Raw genomic sequence first — 17,477 nt, 5'->3', positions numbered from 1 at the left:
GCTGCTCACCAACGACCTGACTGAGGAGGTGATGGAGGAGGCAGTGCAGAAGAAGGCAGGCCTGGTCCTTTCCTACCACCCGCCGATATTCGCGCCGCTGAAGCGGGTGACGTGGAGCAGCTGGAAGGAGCGGCTGGGTGGGCCCTGGAGCACAGGATCGGGATTTATTCGCCACACACAGCGTACGATGCCCTTCCTCAGGGAGTCAATCACTGGCTGACAAAGGGGCTTGGTGAGATCCTCAAAAACAAACAAACTGATTAAAAGTATTCATGGCTATATGCTGTATTATGTGGGGACCTTCCCTTATTTTCCTTCCTTTTACAGGTGTGACTTGAGGACCATCTTCCCCACTCCCCCCCCAATATTCTTCTAGTACTTACAAGTAAACCTATTTCAGGCAATTTTTTTTTGGTGAGGAATACCAGATGCAAACACAAGGACATTTTCATATGCATGACGGTATTACTGGATGTAGTCACAGAACCAGGACAGCATATTTATTGTCCATCTTGGTTGCAAAGTTTAGACCACTGACTTCAAATCACCACCTTTAATTTAACAGAGAATGGTTTGGGTTGGAAGGGACCTTAAAGAGTCTCCCAGCCATGGGTAGGGACACCTCCACCAGACCAGGTTGCTCAAAGTCACCTCCTGGGAGAGGGCTGCCACAGCTTCTTTGGGCAACCTGTGTCAGGGTCTCAGCGACCTCACAGAAAAGAATTTCTTCTTCCTATCTAACCTAAATCTACCCTCCTTCCATCTGAAACCGTTATCTCTACACTCCCTGATCAGGAGTCCCTGCCCAGCTTTCCTGTAGCCCCTTCAGGTACTGAGAGGTCGCTGTAAGCTCTCCCAGGAGCCTTCTCTTCTCTGGGCTGCACAGCCCCAGCTCTCTCTCTGTTGTTTGCAAAGGACTTCAAGTATCTGAAATTCTCTTATCCTGTGTTGTAGTTCATAAATGAAAACAGCTATGGTCTTTTCCAGCCTGATTTACAAACCAGAAACTTCACTGGTTTTGTGCAAAATTTGCATATTTTTGTAGCATCTCTTTAGAATATGTGCTAAGTCAGTATTAGGATACTTGCCCTACTTTATAAACCAGCAATCTTTTGTTTTCTCAGGTGCCTGTACTTCTGTCCCACTGCATCCATCAACTGCGCCCAGCTATCCAGCTGAGGGTACTCACCGGGTAGAATTCTGTGCAGACAACACTGAAGACCTGGACATGATGCTGTCCAAAATCAAAGACATTCAGGGGATCTCCTGTCTCGCTACTCTCCCTGCCAGGTATTTGCTTCACTCTCTAGTGTTGTACTCTTTCTGTTGTTTGAAACAGTAAGTTGCTGAAATTGTATTTTACTGTTGTTCCTCTCTGCTTTGCTGCTGTTTTCTTCTGCAACAGATCTAGAAACTTAAAGAATAATCACCCCTTTCTGATGAATCTATATTATACTACATGGTAACAGCAACTCAGAGGTGGTAGATAAGAGATTTGATGAGGACACTTATTCCTGTATCTGTTTCTTCCAAGAGCGTGGACTAGACTAGGCTAGGCTATTACAGTGCCTTCTTTTTTTTCCTTTCTCACTGGTAGAATAGCCACTGGGATAGAACAGCTTTCGTTTATATTAATATGTGCCCCAAATTTTGTCTACTTTCTTAGCAAGCACCAGGCATGTCTTTCCTCAGGGTTGAAGGTGAGGAGCAAACACGAGTCAGTTTAAACTGTTCTCAGAAAGCGCTGTTGGAGGTGGTGGCATTACTGTCCCAGAAGAGCCTTCTTTATCACAAGACTGAGATTCTCTTATTACAAAAGGTAACACAACCACATATTGCTTCCAGTGAATTTATTACTTATGTGAGCTGAGTGCCCTAACCGCTGAAATCTAGTGCTCAGTAGCATCACAGGTTTCCTGTGCTGCCCTGTCAGTGCTCTGAAATACTGACCTGTGGAGAGCTGCAGCCACACATGTTTTCCAAAACAACAAAATAGCTGTGTGGCCTGTACTAATTCCTAAATCGGTTCCAATAGCTAGTGTAGTTAGTATGTTACATTCGAGAATGCCACATACATTTTTTTCATGAAGTTCAGAGGCATTGCTGGATGCCCAACACACTCAGCTTTCTCACTGTGATTTTAATTTCCTTTCAGCCTCCTCTTCCCCATACTGGAATGGGACGTCTGTGCACACTGAGTGAGCCGGTCTCCTTGTCAGACATAATTGAGCGTATCAAAAGCCACCTAAAATTACCCCACGTCCGCTTAGCCCTAGGAATGGGCAAGACACTAGGTAAACAGGCCTGCAAGTAAGACTGTCTATTAGAACGAGTATTCCAGGAAAACAAGGAGTGTGAGTGTGCGCATGAGTGTGTGCAACAGGTTTACTTCCAAGTAGTATGAAGCACTGTTAAGGAGCAGCATTTTAGAATTTACATGATACGATCTCAGCTGTATTTTTAATTGGAAATTCTGTATTATACTGGTTGTCACTGTGAAGAAGGGACAGCACAAGTTGAATACAAGATGTCTTTTTTTGTAATTTGTATAATGACTGAGATTTCCTACCCCCCTGGGATATCAGACACAAATGCGTGCCACTTCATTGCACACCCCCTTTTGTGACTGAATGTTAAATTTTGAACCACCTTAAAACAGACACTTTATGGTATCCTTGTGAACATGTGACTATCCATGTTTTGATGCAAGAGAAATAAGATGAACTATCCTAACTCAAACAGTGAGTCACTAGTAAAACATGGAGCAAGCATCCTCTTATCCCAGTTACCTATCCTAATCTCCAAGGAGTACAACTGTTAGAATTTGTGAGACCACGTTTGTTGAGAGCTCTTGGTAACATGTGAGACAGAAGTCTTACTAGAAACCTCTTATGCTATCAGTTGCACTACAAAAAACCCCAAACTATTTTGAAGCCTCTCACTATGGTGTGGGATTGTAGTGGTGTGATTCCTCTTAAATGAACAGTAATTACATGGCAACATACTGTAAAACCTTAATGGAATTGGAAAGCTCTCTCTCTCTCCCTCCGTCATATGTCCCTCTCCCTAGTGAACATAATACATGTAGTGACATTTCCTGTCACTATCACACATGTAATAGCTCGGAATCTGCAATCATAGCTTTTTGGATGGCATGGAGCAGCTCTTGGCTTGCACTGAGACTGGCTGTCTGCAAGATGGAGGTTAGGAACCAGCCTATCTCAGAGGCAAAATGCTACCTCAGTGGCATCGTTAACTGGAAAATTTAATGATGGTGGAACACAAGAGTCCTGGAAGGAGCAGCAGCCTCTCAAAAGGTTCAGAAACCTAGATCAGTAACACCTCACTAGGAAAGAGCTAGCCAGCAGCCAGCCTCCATGCTTGTACTGTGAACTTTCCTACTCCTTGGAAAAAAAAAGTCTACACATCTCTTTGGTACAGAGAGGATTTTGCTGAATTATCAGAGATACTACAGGCCCATGACTCTTTTCAAACTGACTGATGGGTCTCTTCCTTCAGCATATATACATTGACCCTAAAATCAAGGTAGTAGTTACTGTGAAACAATTAATAGCAATACTGACATGAGGGCTGAGCAGAGGGAATGGAGTTTTACTGTGGCACCTTGTATTCCTGCAGAATCGCCAGTGAAGAAGGCTGCTCTGTGCGCTGGTTCTGGGAGCAGCATCCTGAAGGGGACAGAAGCTGACCTCTATCTCACAGGTAAAAGATTATGTTGCTGTTCTGTTCTTTATAAAAATAGTCACTAGGAAAAAAAAATTGAAAACAGAGTTGACTGGCTGTTGAAAGCTTTGGCTAGAAAGAATCATGGAATCATAGGTCACCAGGTTGGAAGGGACCTCAAGGATCATCTAGCCCAACCTTTTAAGAATTACCCATTATAGCTGAGAAACACTGAAGTAGAAATAACATGGATCAGGCAGCTGCGCAGCACAGTGAAGGTTATTTGAATTACAATGTTGCTAGACATGCATTATTTCAACACAAAAAATCAGTGTTGATTATTGCAACCTTCAGTGTGTTTCTCCTTTGGCAAGATACAAAGTATTTCCTCAGTTCCCTACAGAATTCCCTGCAGGAAAATGGAATGTAACATAGTCTACAGCATCTTCCAAAGGAACCCCACAGAGATACACTGTGGACAGTGATACCAAAGGGACACCTGGTCCATTATCTTTTTGCCCAGCAGCGGGACAGCTACTCCCTCCAGCTTGCTCCTGCAGTACTTAATTCGAGCAAGCTCTTCAGCAAGGTGCGCCCCATCTCCGCCTTGTGAGGGGGTCAGCCCTGCAGAGCCAACCCTTGGACAACTTCTATGCCAGGCTTCTCAGTTGCCATCCTCCATCACAGCAACCCACGTGACATCCAGGCAGCCCATGCCCAAACAACTCCATGCATTCTTATTTCCTGCCCGAAAAGGCAGGATCTGCCGCTGTTCCAAGGCGGCGGGGAATTTCTCCGGGTTTGTCTCAGCTGTATACAGGGGAAATCGCCTGAAATCAGGGGTCACTAGAGCAGGAGCGTTCAGCATTCTCAGACAGAGCAGATAGTGCTGCATTCCCTGTTACGTCTTCCTAGCTTCTAGCTAAGATTCTGCATACATTGCAAAGAACTGGTTACCTAAACTGTACTGCTAGTGATCTATATGGCATTTCTTTCTCAAAATGGCAGGAGAGATGTCCCACCACGACGTTCTGGATGCAGTGGCCAATGGGATAAGTGTTATTCTGTGTGAGCACAGTAACACCGAACGAGGTTTCTTGGCAGAGCTGCGCAACACGCTAGCTATCCACCTACAGAACAAAATCAACATAATTGTGTCTGAGAAAGATAGAGATCCACTCCAGGTGGCATAGGAAAAAAAAAATAGGAGTGAGAGAAATCAGGCAAGACTTTCATGGTACCTTGCACAGACTTGTAAGGTTAATCAAGGTGCTCTGAATTGATTCAGTAAAGAATGATTGTGTTATGAGTTCCCTCAAAAGTGTGTGATATATTCTGTCATATAAATAAATGCTTGTTTTGGACTACCAAATGCTGATTTAACTCAATTACTGGGCTGCACTTCAAGAAATTTACTACTAGGGCATAGTCTAATTAGACAGATTTGATAACCATGGTACTCAAAGATTGGTTTGGGTAAAATATGAAAGCTTGACTTATCTCCAGTTTTAAGCTTATACAGCAGCTCGGCCCTACTGTAGTTATGCTGAATCATGCCAGTACAAGTCACTGATATTTCAGCTACCAAATCTCCCGATAATAGTTAATGAAAGAGAGTGGATTGCCTGTTTGCATTAACTTTTTTGTTAAGACACCACTCATATGCAAATATGGCAACACAGTTCAGGTATTCGGTACTAGTATTCCATCGCACAGTCTATCATTAATGCAGATTTAAGGCTTTTTAAAAAAAATCTGGAAGGTTAAAACTCAGTTCCTTAATACAGCTGTAAATTAATGTGCCTTTGTTACTTCCTTTTTAAAACAGTTTATATAACTATAGCTCTTCATTACAGAATTACGGAAACTGAATAAGCATTTTCACCACCAATAATGCTTAGTTTTTAAGTAAGGGGTTTTGTTGTGTTTTTTTTTTAAATAGAAATTCAATTCTCCTAGTCATATACCTTACCATCTCTGGATTATGTACACACAAGAATATTTAAACAAAATGGAAATATTTCCATTGCAAATCTGTAAAAATCTTGACACCATCCTTTTAAGTTAATAAAACTGCCTCATAAAGTAATGTCTTTACTGCAAAATTATGTGTGTCTTCTTCCACTTAAATTTAAGTGGAAAGAGGTGGCTCCAGTATTACCTGAAGCTACTGAGGATATAAAAAGGCTGTTATTCTAGTCAATACCACAAAGACTTCTCAGTAAGCTGAAGAACAGGAAGCAGGAAGAAATTTCTTCTTTCCCAAGTACAGGCAAATATTACAGAAGTGATCCCTCCAGCTCCAACAGTTCTGTGTTGCTATAGGAGACATTAAAATGCTACCTTACTACATACCCAGAATTCAAGAGACAGAAAAAATAATCCATAGGTGGGGTAACTTCAGAAACAGCATGAAATGAGCATAAAATACTTTTAACATGAAACCCACAGGTAATCATAGTATTTTTCTTTACGTTGCATCACAGAATCAGCAGCAGCCAAAATCTGGTTTAAAATTAACCTTCTCTTAGCAAATGGGTGGCAGCTCCTGCAGACCTCCTCTGGGCCTGCATGGCCATCTGGGAGTCTTATCAAAACTCGTAAGTGGCCAGCTCAGGATGATTATAGCATGTCATTAAAGTATATTTCACATCTAGAAAACCAGATATAATTGCACGGAAAATGCACCACAATATCACTACCCGTAAACACAACAGGTGGTGTCTTCCATAGATACTCATAAATTGGGTTTCAGAGGAACTGTGGAGAGACTGTAAAATAGAATGTAGTTGCTGCTTAGCTGCAGTACCTTCAAGTTCTTCCAAGAACAAATCTCCTACTGGCAGAGTTCTTGTTCTTGAGCTCTACACCTAACCTATGGAACTTGGATGATCCCAGTTTTAGTGATTCCAATGGTAGCTTAAGTAGCAATAGGCAGGATCTGACACATTCTCCAAAGTTTATTAATAAAGTACTTTATTTGATTGATTTGAACTATTACAACATCAAGCTGTAACACAGCTACCAAATATTAGACACACAGAGTCCCTGAAGTCTGGCTGGCAGACTAGTTGATGGAACTGTAGGACTTACTCCCACAACATACCTGAGATAAAAAGTGAAGAAAAGCTGTCAAACTTCAGCAGTGTCACAACCTCTAACGGCTTAAAAAAAGGGGAGAGCTTATAAGCAGTGTTTAAGGCCTCCTCCAGGATCAGTGGACACTCCTGATGTAAAAAAATATATATATACAATCAACCATTTAAAAAATAAACAAACTTCACAGCCTCTGCAACTTGGAAAATGGATGAAAGAAACTTGATCCTCTCACCCACACCAACAGGTAATGACTTAAGTCCATCACAGTTTTGATTATCTTTGTATAGAAAAGGAATTTGGGTTTGGGGCAAGTCCTTCAGTTCTATTGCCAGAATTTGGTTAAGTTACCCACAGTGTTGCAAACCCACTAGTATTCTCCTTTCCTCAGGCAGTCAAGGCAGGGCTCTTGGCATTACAAATCTCAGCTTCTTCACACACTGGAAGCTAGTGTTGTCGGACCGGTAAAAGAGCACTGGAATGCACTCAGTTGAGAGAAGTTGGACCACTAGTACAAACGAAAGCTCTGACAGTCTAGTCACTTCCACTTCCCAAGTAAGCTGCTCCAATCAAACCCTCACGTCTGGCAAGGCATAGAGCAGAAGGCACAATCTTACCAAATTTGTTGTTCTGGCTCTGAGGCTGGCTGCGTAGATACAAAGAAGGCATCACTCAAGCTAAGAGACAAAGCAGACAAACCTAACGACAGAGCAGGACGTGTCTTGCTTATGGAAGTCATCATTCCAAACTACCTGAAGTAGTTGAACAACGAGAATCGTTCATTACAATTACATGAGTAGCTCAGCAGCCTTGGGGTTGGAGGGAGTGAGATCTGAATATGAGGCCTCCTCTCCAGCAGCCCTTGAGAGCAACTGCCGCAGATGCTTTGAGAACACAGACGTTATACATCTTCATCCTCTTTCTCTAAGAAGTCAGTCAGGGTAGTGTCATCTACAGGAATTAATAAGTATTCCACACCATCAGCTCCCTGAGAACAGACATGCACACACATTCTGTTAACACCTGTACACAGTGCAATGTAAGCCACCAGAAAGCACTGCAACACTAATGGTTATTTGTGGTCTCGGCGAGCTGGCCTGCATTCAGGACGACTACATTGCTAAAACCCAGGAATATTTCACTAGAGCAACGCTGGAAATCCACAAATACTGAGAGAAGTCAGTATATGAGAAATCTTCTGGTGGGCTATGCTAATGTAACACTACACAGCTCAAGCTGTGTTCCCTATCTAGTATTTACTGTGCTGGCTCATTACTAGGACTATTCTTCACTCATGTAAATACAGGTAACTACTGGAAGCAGACTGGCAGGCTCCAGACTTCTGAAGGTCCTCAGGAAGAAGAGACCCTGTAGATGCTGAGTAACCAAAGAGATGCTGAGTAACCAAAGCACGCTGCACTTTTACAGCTCCTTATCTGTGTAATCAACAGATTCGAGGCATAGAGAAAGCCACAATTACAGAATTTCGGCCCTCTGTCAGTCCCTAGGTGCTTCAGAGAGTACAGCCTCACTGTAAGCTGCAGAGTGGTGTCTTAGGGATACTTAGCAGCCACGAAGTGGCTGAATACCCAAAGTTACCTTCTTCGCCCAACTCACCCGCTTGGTCCGGATAAGCTTGTGGTCCCTGAATTCTGTCAGCTGTGCCCTGAGTGTCAGGTCACTGTTCACAAGGAAAGCCTCTCGACACTGCTGGTAGAAGTCTTGGAAAGAGAGCCCTGGAGATTTTAAAAAAAAAAAAAAAAAGGTGAGATAAAGAAATTGAAGTGGTAAGATTGTCAGGTTTTTCCAGGTCTAACACTGCATATTACCTCCACCTACAAATCTTGCTTTGCTTAGACCATAGTGGTTATATTAATATCATCATGTCTTTCAAGTATGCAGCCAAGCTAGTATTTCAGCAAATAAACAGCTGAATTAAAGTTCTGGTCACCCTGTTTGCCTAGTGGAATTTTAATAGCACTTCAAATGTACTTCTCAGCATGGTTAATCTCTCTTAATTTCTAGGTCCTCCACCTTACTTCCAACTTTCTTTACCATTAGCACGTTATGCCTGTCCCCTGCAGCACCTGTTAGAAACAGTGACAGAGTATTCCACACGTATCCTAGAAAGCAGTGATACATCAGAAGTCACATGGATATGAGCAACATGGGAACAGAACCTCATCTTTCACTGGTCCTTTAAGTGCTAGCTATGCAAATTTATATTCTTTCTTTAATTTTTGACCTCCACAGTCCCTCATGAATGGTCTCAGTCATGTCTAAATATCAAAGCAGACAACAGTAAAAGGAGGCCCTGCAGAACCAGCCAGTCTATTGATTTCCTGCCAGTCAGACACAGCACTGCTAGAAAGACAGCCCGTGCCACCACGTCTCACTGAGCCAACAGTCACAGCACCTGTGCTGTCAGTGATGCAACCTATGCGCCAAAAGCCAGAGCTACTGACTGAGCCGGCAAGGGCAACACGCCAAACAGATGAGAAAAGGTGGGTACATACCCGGATAGGATGGGTTGTCCTTGTTCTCCAGTTGGTACTGAGCAAGCAGTCTGAATATCCCCCTTTGTGAAAGGATGAGAGGACAAAAGTCAAAAGGAAAAAACCCAAACCTAACAATCCCCAAAACTCATCATTAGAAAATATTTACTGCTTTTTCCCTTGTGACCAGGACTTTGTGCATGAATCTCATCACTGGACAAAGATTGCTATCCAAACATCGTTCGTTTAAAGGAACCAGTCAGCTGGAACCCAAGTCCTACCATCTTCATCTTGAATACTGTTGTCAGGAAGCAGGGATTGCCTCCTGCCAGGTGTAGGCCAAAGTAACCTAGTAAGGACTAGGTCTTCAGCAGGTGCCACTACAAAGTGTGACTGTGTCTCACCTGGCATTGAGAGTGAGGCTGCGCAGGACATGTGTTAGGGAGCTCAAAGCCAAAGACCCAGATTGTTGTACTAAAAGGGAGTTCTCGTAAGATGTTTCTTCCGCATAAGGATTAAATGTTGTTGTTTCATACCAAAGCCAGTTGTAGAGACTTAGCTTTGCCTGGTCCCACACTAGACAGAGAGAAAAGAAAAAGCAGACAGAATTGGGAGATGTAGCTTTTAAAGGTTTTAAATAAGCAACAGTAAAATTTGCTACTGTAGGATTTGAGGAAACAATATATGCTTGTGAAATTCACAATATGTACAGCCACGTGCTTGCAAATTCATACAAAACGAATTCTCTGCAACAAAATATTTTGTATCAGCTTCACAGATACACTGAAAAGCCTTCCAGAGCCAACAGTGTGCTGATAAACAAAACTGTTTAGATGCAAGGACAGACATAACCTCTAATTTCCGTTTCCCTAAGGCCTTAAATCAAACGGTGTCAGAAGCTGTGTGTCTATCTGTATGCTATGAGCACTGACTGGTAGTTCTCACTATCTCTATACAATTTTGGTTCAACACAGCCACAGTCTCCATCAGGCCTTCTAGCCGTGACCACCACACATACATCACCAGGTCTACTTTGCACTTCAACAGCAATACATAAGCTTATGAAACACACACAGCAGGCCCAAGGCAGAACATAGAGTCTTCTCTCTTTGAAACATCAGGCCCAAGGAGACTCACTGAGAGGAGCATTGATGTGGTCGATAGAGGCAATGAGGTAAATGCTAGGCAGAGAGGATAACTGTGCAAGGATCTGCTGGCTTCTCTCTCCTCTCAACATCTGGCTGTCCAGGTTATGAATGAGGACATAGAGCTCTAAAGATGAATCTGCAAGATCAGAAAAAAACAACAGAGAATCAATTAAAGGAACTGCACAAAAAGTGGTTTCCCATTCCCAGTGCAGCCCAGGACAAGTCTATCCCATCAGGCTCCATATTCATCACTCCGGTATCAAACTGCCTTCCTTGTACAGCTGCCTTTGATCTCTACCTCACACTTGGTGCTTTTGAGCAGCTGAAAGGCTTTTTCTCAATCCCCTCCATTGCAGTTCTTGTCACAGCTGCAGTTCTCTTTCCAGTTTAAGCTTTTCTCTTATATTCCGCTTTCCATTTGCTTGTGGCATTACCAGGAATTGCCCCTTCAGCTATGGCTCAGTCCTGCGATTCAAGGTCATTCAAAAGTATTTTAAGATGCAAGTCTAAGCACAGTTTGTGCAGCTGCTTTTGAGTTACATGACTAGGATCCTTAAGCTCCTCCTCACGCAATGAAAATGCATTTTCTATTCAGGCCTGGATCTAGAGCTTACTATCTTCATTTGAGATCTTTCCCAAGTCCTCAAAGGAAGTTACAAGGACTTATCTCGGATAATGCAAATTGTAGATGTTAAGATTTCCAGCTTGCTTGTTGCTACCGTACTTACCCCTGGGAACAGCTATTTCCTGCATCCAGAAACAATATCTGAACAGCAGCCAGTTTTTGTGCAAATGGATACATACTTTGCTGCCACAGAAACCAAAGGTTCCTCAGACTCCCAGTCAGATCAGCTACAGTGTACTACACAAGACTGATTTCTGTAGATTTGGGTGGGTACCACTGTTCATCAATCTTTTTCACTCAGTCCCACCAGAAATACTCATTAGGTAACAATGGAAAAAAGAACGTAAACACTACACCATGCGGAATTAAGACTCGTGGCAATTTGTGTATATACACACAAGCAGTAAAACAGACGTTCAAAAATAATTCAGCAAGCATTGTGTGACAATACCTGTTTGATTTTGCTTTTGAACCTAATTCTAACCCACTTGTTTGATGCTGCTTTCCTTTATTTCATCTTAATGTCAGTATTTGCATGTATTACATTTAAACGACCCTTCCACTAAACCATGCATATTTAAAGCTCAACCCAGCCAATACTGAAATTTAGACCATGATTTTCCAGAGGAGCTCAAAGGACTTGGTATCTGTCAGCGACTGTCATTCCAAATTGTTGGTGAGTTCTTCATTCTGTTGATTTTAACAAGGTTTATATCAGGTCCTCAAGCAGCCACTGAGAACAAGGTTCTCTCATGCAGCTGGGGTTTACCTATCTCCTCTTCCACCAGGAAATATGAGGCTACAGAAGCACTCTGTAAATAAAGCACAAAGGCACTGTGCTAAGTGCAAGAGAGGTCAGCATTTCAGCTTGCCAAAGGGCTGAGGAGCTCCTGTCTTATTAAAACACTTGTGCTTGCCTCCTGCCCTTTCCAGAGAACTTTGGAGCATGAAACACTGACTGAGGTAACTGCTTGGGAATCACGCACACATATACTCCGGGTATATAAATGCTTCATATATGTGGCATAAATTACAAGCAAGAACATATGCTAGCTACAACAAATTAAGAAACTAACTGCACATATGAAAAGTATGAGGAAAGAAAATATCCAGGCTCTCCTAATAATAAGTGGACTCTAACGTTTTCACATACAAAGTTAGTAATTTTACCTTCTTTAAACTTTTTATTGATGAATTCAAGTTGGTCAAGGGGGCTGCAGAAGGTCCCTACATGGTCCAGTACCTCCTCTGTGACAGAGCTGAGAATCTGAAAAAGAAAACAGCTGTCCCATCTGAAGGGCCCTGGCACTGAAGGACGTAGTGCAGAAAATCTGAAACCGAGCCCTTGACTGCCATGAAGGAGGTAATCTGATTTTTACCATCAAATCCTCCAAACAGCGAACACAAACAGAAAAATTCAAAATAGTGAAATAAAATAATATTTTAGACTGATGAGTATCTATTCATGATGGGAATCAAGGCAATTCTTTAAACTCTTAAAAAACCAGGAATTACTCTTCATTCAAGAGTCTGCTGCAATAGGTTGCAGCAAATTTCCTTAATATTTTGTGTTGAAAGACTCTAGAGGTATTTGTAACACAGGATAATTAGACAAAGCCATTAGCTTTTCCCACACTTACAGATCTCACAGTGATGCTGGGGAAGTATCCATTAACCACAAGGTGAACAGAATCCTGGAGCATAGAGGTACGGAACTTCTCTAACAAATCACGCTTTGAGCCCAGTCCATAAAGCACGATATTGAAACCCAAGCTGCAGAAAATTGAGCAAACTCATTGAAGCAAAAAAAGTACAAGTTCCTTTTTAAGTTCATACATTCCTTAAGCAAAATGATCCATTGCAATCTTGCCTCCAAAAACTTCATGTTTCATCAATTCCAGGCTTATCTTTGTCTCACAGCTGACAAAAAAGATAAGCTGCATGGAATCCGATATGTGACACATGCATCCTAGTAAAAGAAGTGTTTTAGCAGCCTGAAGGCCCACAAATTTAGCAAAATGTCTATGGAACAAAATGGTACTGTCCAAGAACGTGAGACCAGATCTGCAACTTCAAATAATGAAGAGTAACCAGCATTCATATTCACCCCCTCACCAGTGATTATATTAAATGTTTACTATGGGTCACAGTAATTACAAGAAAAAAAAGCAAGCCTACATAGCAGTTTTGTACTCTGATCCACAGGCACAATTTCAAAGAAAAATTAAACTATTTTCATCCTTTTTCTTATCCCAATTGTTGCACAGAGAAAGAGGCAGGAAAGCAAAATGAGAACATGGCAGGGAATCGCAAAGCTTTGTTTATTTTTGAGAAGCTGGAAAAGCATCACCTTGACCAGAAAGAAGAGTATCAGGTCACTCAAATAACACCAGGCAAAGGTAAGGCGTTCAACAACTGCCATTCACTTCAGCGTCACCTACAGATTTGTTTCTTCTACCCTGCCACGTCTATCTCCACACATTTGCCCAGGCCACATATTATCTCCAACCATCTGCCCAGATCACCAAGTCACAGCGAATTCCTCCTCTTGCAACTCTCCAACTTGAAAAACTGACGTCTTTTTCATATGCTCAGTCAGTTCCCATTTCTTTATAGTTCGCTCCCTTGCAGAGCTTCCAAGGGGCTTTCTCCTCACCAACCTCCTGCCTCAGCACTTCAGAGCTGGCTGCCTGCCTTCTGTGAGGCGCTTCAGAATCTCACAGCTCTCTGTACTTCCCCATCTGCTTCCCTGGATGCTTAATCTTTTCTCCTTCCCACAGTTACACACAAACACAGATAAAATTTATACTCTTAACATCTCCAAAAGCATTAGGGTTTCTTTGTGCCTAGATCACCAGGTACTTCAGGCATTCTAAGTCAACTGCTACACCACTGGTGATAGCCACTTACTGTGGGCTTCTCACTACCAATTACGTTGCTGTAAGCAAAACTGATTGTTCGTAAAGGACACTTTTCTCATCACACGCGTTCCTTGTTTTCTCACTATTCATCTTCCCTCCTTGTGAATACCCTCTAGCTTGGTTAACAAAAGCACACACAAAACAGCCAGGCAGAAGGCAACCTCGTTTCACTTCAGGGATTCAGTTCAAGGAGTTAGTCAGGTACGATTTAGTCTACAGGAAACACTGTACTAAATTAATGTCACCTAATTTTAAATCTAAGCAATCAAAGAAAGAAAGTGGCTCCTTAACTCATCCAGAGGATGTTGCTGACATGAGGGTAGTGCCTGTTTCCGAGGCTTCTTCAGTCATTCTCACTGGATACTTACTGTAATTGCAGCATCCACTTGGAAAACAGGGATTCATGCTGCTGGTTTAGCTCTTTAATTTCTTCAGCATAGGCAAGGGGAGCTTTTCTCAAAAGGTCATGCAGTGTTTCCTGTGTTCAGAAAGAGGTAAGACAACAGTCATCCAAAGCTGAGGAAAAATAAGACAGAAATCTACAGTCCTTACAAATATCCTTCTAGTATGCTCTCTAGCTAGGGAGCAAAATAGTTTTTACTGACAGTACACTCCATTTGTGGGCTGTGTTTTTTTTTCCCCACAAAGACTCTGCTAAGCACAGTTTCACTACTGGAGAAACAAACCAGAGATTAAGTAATTGTGGGCAGTGGCAGCCAGACTAGGACTAGAACTGATATCGCGCGGTGTTTTATCCCTTCCTGCCGAGTTTTGGAAAAGCACTACTGGAATCGCGGACACATCTGGCGCTTAACACAGCACCAGGCACTGCGTCAGGAAGACACCGACACCACAACCCTGCTTACAGGGGCAAGGGCTCCAGCCGACAGGCTTAGAAATGGTTCAGGTGTTTGCCTCTAAAAGAGAATGCTTACAAACACTGCCCTGAAGAAATACAGCAGAAATGAAATAATTTGCAGCTGACAGCTAAATGTAGAAAAAGTTATTATTTCAAAAGCATCAACAATCAAAGGATTAATCCAGCTTTAAAGATACGCTGGAATGCTGATGTTTAAACAACATAGTAGCATAACAAATGCCATCACATCTAAACCAGCCTCCCTTTTTCTTCAATTTTAACAGCTTTGTTTTCCACTCCCTTGCAGTGGAAGACAGTTTACTCTGGAAAGAATGCAGAGAGAGCTGCAATGTGTCAAAACAAACACAAAGCATTGAGAGACAGAACTGCTAAGCTTTCAGTTTCTCTGGAGCCAGCAATTGATTAATACTGAAAGCCTTGATTTCCTTCCAGAGGTGTTATGCAAGAGCTTGTTAAAAATCCAGGTGTTACCCTGGGTAGCAATTCCAGAAAGGAGCCGGCATCGGGCAGTATGCATACAGGCCATCTTTTAAGATACAGATGGACGCAAAAAGCAGTCACAGATACGAGAGCTTTACACACTTCCCTGGCACTGGTTCCTGTAGGCTGCAACTGCCTGCTTTGATCTGTCTTTTACGAGTGGCACACGGAAAACAAAGCCACCAGTAGTTCATTCACAATTAGACTGTTCTTGTCTCCTAGGAACTGGGACAAAATGCATTTCACAGACTAGGTGACAACATTTAGAGCTCTCCCAGTGCTGCATGTGGCTTGACATAGTAATGGTCAGATGAAAAGGACTCTCTCAACTTCCCCTACACATAAATAGCCAAGACCTTGTAATTCACCTAAGCATTTTATTGACAAAAATGCTGTTTTGGTGACAATTTTTAAGGTAGGTCTCTACAACTCTGCTTGCCCCTCTTCTCTTCCCCCAAAAGAAAAGTTTAACCTGTTCTGGCAACTGCAGCTTTCAACTACCTGCTCACCTGATAGTGCCTTCTCCCTGCATTTCCACTACCGTCTCAGGTTCAAACAGCTGGGCACTGCCCTGCTCAGAGGACCAGTGGGAGACTTAATCCTTAAAACAGTACCTAAATCAGCCTTACCACCAAGAATGTAATCAGCAGAAATAAAGTGAAAACAGCAATGTCAGTAAATTTCAGTCAGCAAGACCTTCATCAAAGAAATAAAAAGCTCCAGGAGTTGCATGATTTGCTATGAAGTGTACCTGATTCAGTCTCCTCTTCCGCAACTTCTGCAGAGTTCGGTCTGAAGTGAGCACTTTGGAACTACTGTGAGCTTCAAAATATTCCTCCACCAGGTTGCTCTAAAAACAGAGAGCAAGCTTAGCCACACTCCTACTCTCTCTCTTTGCACCCACAAAGATGGCCAATAGGAGATACAGGAGGAGTAGAAAGCCAGAAGATATTTGCAAAAACGGCTTCCACAGTAGCATTCTGCCAAAGCTAACCTAGTCGGATGGTTCTTTCCCAAAGAGAGAGACAGAGAAGAGATTCTGAGAGAACAGAACTCAGCAATAATTCTAAGGGAGTACAGGAATCCCTGGGGCTGGAAGGAAAGCAGACAGTGAAGCTGACCACCAAGAGAGAAGGTAGCATGTGCTTCTTCTGGTGGTAGAGAGTCAACTTATTCATCCTTTCTCAGTACAAGGTCTCTTGCTCCACAGACATCTTCGAACTTCTGGAGCTGCAGAGGATACAAACTGGATTACCCACAGGCTCACATCATGCCTGTCCAACAGGGATGGCTCAGAAGTCCCACAAAAGCTGGTTTGATCTGAAATGGGTCTAGCAGTTCCTCCCCAGGGTGGGGTGTGGTCACCGACACCTTGTTGTCACTGAACACTCCCTCGTGCCTGCTACCTCAGGGATGTGTTTTCTGCAGACTCACCATCTTCTCCTCCTTATGCTTTCTGGCTAGGTTGTTTCTGGGAGGTGTGGATGCTGCCTTAGTTTCTGCAGGGGTATTTCGACCTGGTAAAGCAGTGCTGACTTCTTTCGGGTTTTCCTCCTCCTCCTCATCCTCCTCTGAGCAGGAAGCAGAATATTCACTTTCGCTTTCTAAATACTGATCTGGAGCTAGAGCACAAATTTAAGGTTAAAAGCTAGGAATGACTTCTTACACAGAATACATTTTGCATCATCTCTCTCTCTCTCTCATATGCATTCTCTAGATGTTTTTTATGCATATGATTCTTAAATACAGTTCACAAAAAAGTTAAATCAAAGCTTAAGAGGACTGCAAGCACACGTAGCTACATCTTGCCCACTTCTAGGCTCATAAATTTCTGTTCAGTAAAGCTTGCTCCTCAATAACTTGATACAAACTAAGAAACATAATTCCATCATTAAAAGTGACTAAAAATGGACAATGGAATTCCCTTTCTCTTAACGTCTCCACATCAGTTTTCCCAAATGTCAGTCATGCAAACTGAGTGTCTTCTGCGCCACACTCCAAAAAAACGTTTTGTTAGCAATGTTGATTGAAGAGCACAGAGGGAATCTGGCTCTGTCTTGGTTTCTCAAGGAACCGAACATGGAATGCCACACACTGCTCTCCTCTGGATTCACTCTGAGCACATATAGCCAACCAGTTACTGGAAAT

The 17,477-nt window shown here is 42.6% G+C and overlaps 2 protein-coding genes across 2 annotated transcripts in view; one reads left to right on the top strand and one right to left on the bottom strand.

Annotated features, from left to right (window-relative positions):
• Positions 1–4: 4 nt before the first annotated feature.
• On the top strand, positions 5–4,902 carry NIF3L1 (NIF3 NGG1 interacting factor 3-like 1 (S. cerevisiae); the record flags this gene model as incomplete). Its single annotated transcript, XM_009876470.1, is given in 7 exon segments — positions 5–134; positions 137–232; positions 1,125–1,290; positions 1,693–1,819; positions 2,156–2,294; positions 3,640–3,723; positions 4,693–4,902. Coding segments are annotated over 7 exon segments (927 nt in total), but the record flags the coding sequence as incomplete, so codon positions are not given.
• Positions 4,903–7,656: 2,754 nt separating this feature from the next.
• The window catches only part of ORC2 (origin recognition complex, subunit 2), a gene marked incomplete at its 5' end in the record, with an annotated part of 14,023 nt that continues 4,202 nt past the window's right edge, over positions 7,657–17,477 (bottom strand). Inside the window, 10 exons of the mRNA XM_009876469.1 lie at positions 7,657–7,768; positions 8,398–8,516; positions 9,297–9,358; positions 9,680–9,851; positions 10,413–10,559; positions 12,219–12,315; positions 12,689–12,821; positions 14,338–14,447; positions 16,081–16,179; positions 16,764–16,951. Coding sequence (XP_009874771.1) covers positions 7,682–7,768; positions 8,398–8,516; positions 9,297–9,358; positions 9,680–9,851; positions 10,413–10,559; positions 12,219–12,315; positions 12,689–12,821; positions 14,338–14,447; positions 16,081–16,179; positions 16,764–16,951 — 1,214 coding nt within the window. The remainder of the gene's footprint in view (positions 7,769–8,397; positions 8,517–9,296; positions 9,359–9,679; positions 9,852–10,412; positions 10,560–12,218; positions 12,316–12,688; positions 12,822–14,337; positions 14,448–16,080; positions 16,180–16,763; positions 16,952–17,477) is intronic.

The sequence above is a fragment of the Apaloderma vittatum genome, unplaced genomic scaffold, assembly GCF_000703405.1.
Source record: "Apaloderma vittatum isolate BGI_N311 unplaced genomic scaffold, ASM70340v1 scaffold27579, whole genome shotgun sequence".
Lineage (NCBI taxonomy): Eukaryota > Metazoa > Chordata > Aves > Trogoniformes > Trogonidae > Apaloderma > Apaloderma vittatum.
The sequence above is the reverse complement of the archived record's forward strand: the minus strand, read 5'-3'. Positions and strand labels throughout refer to the sequence as shown.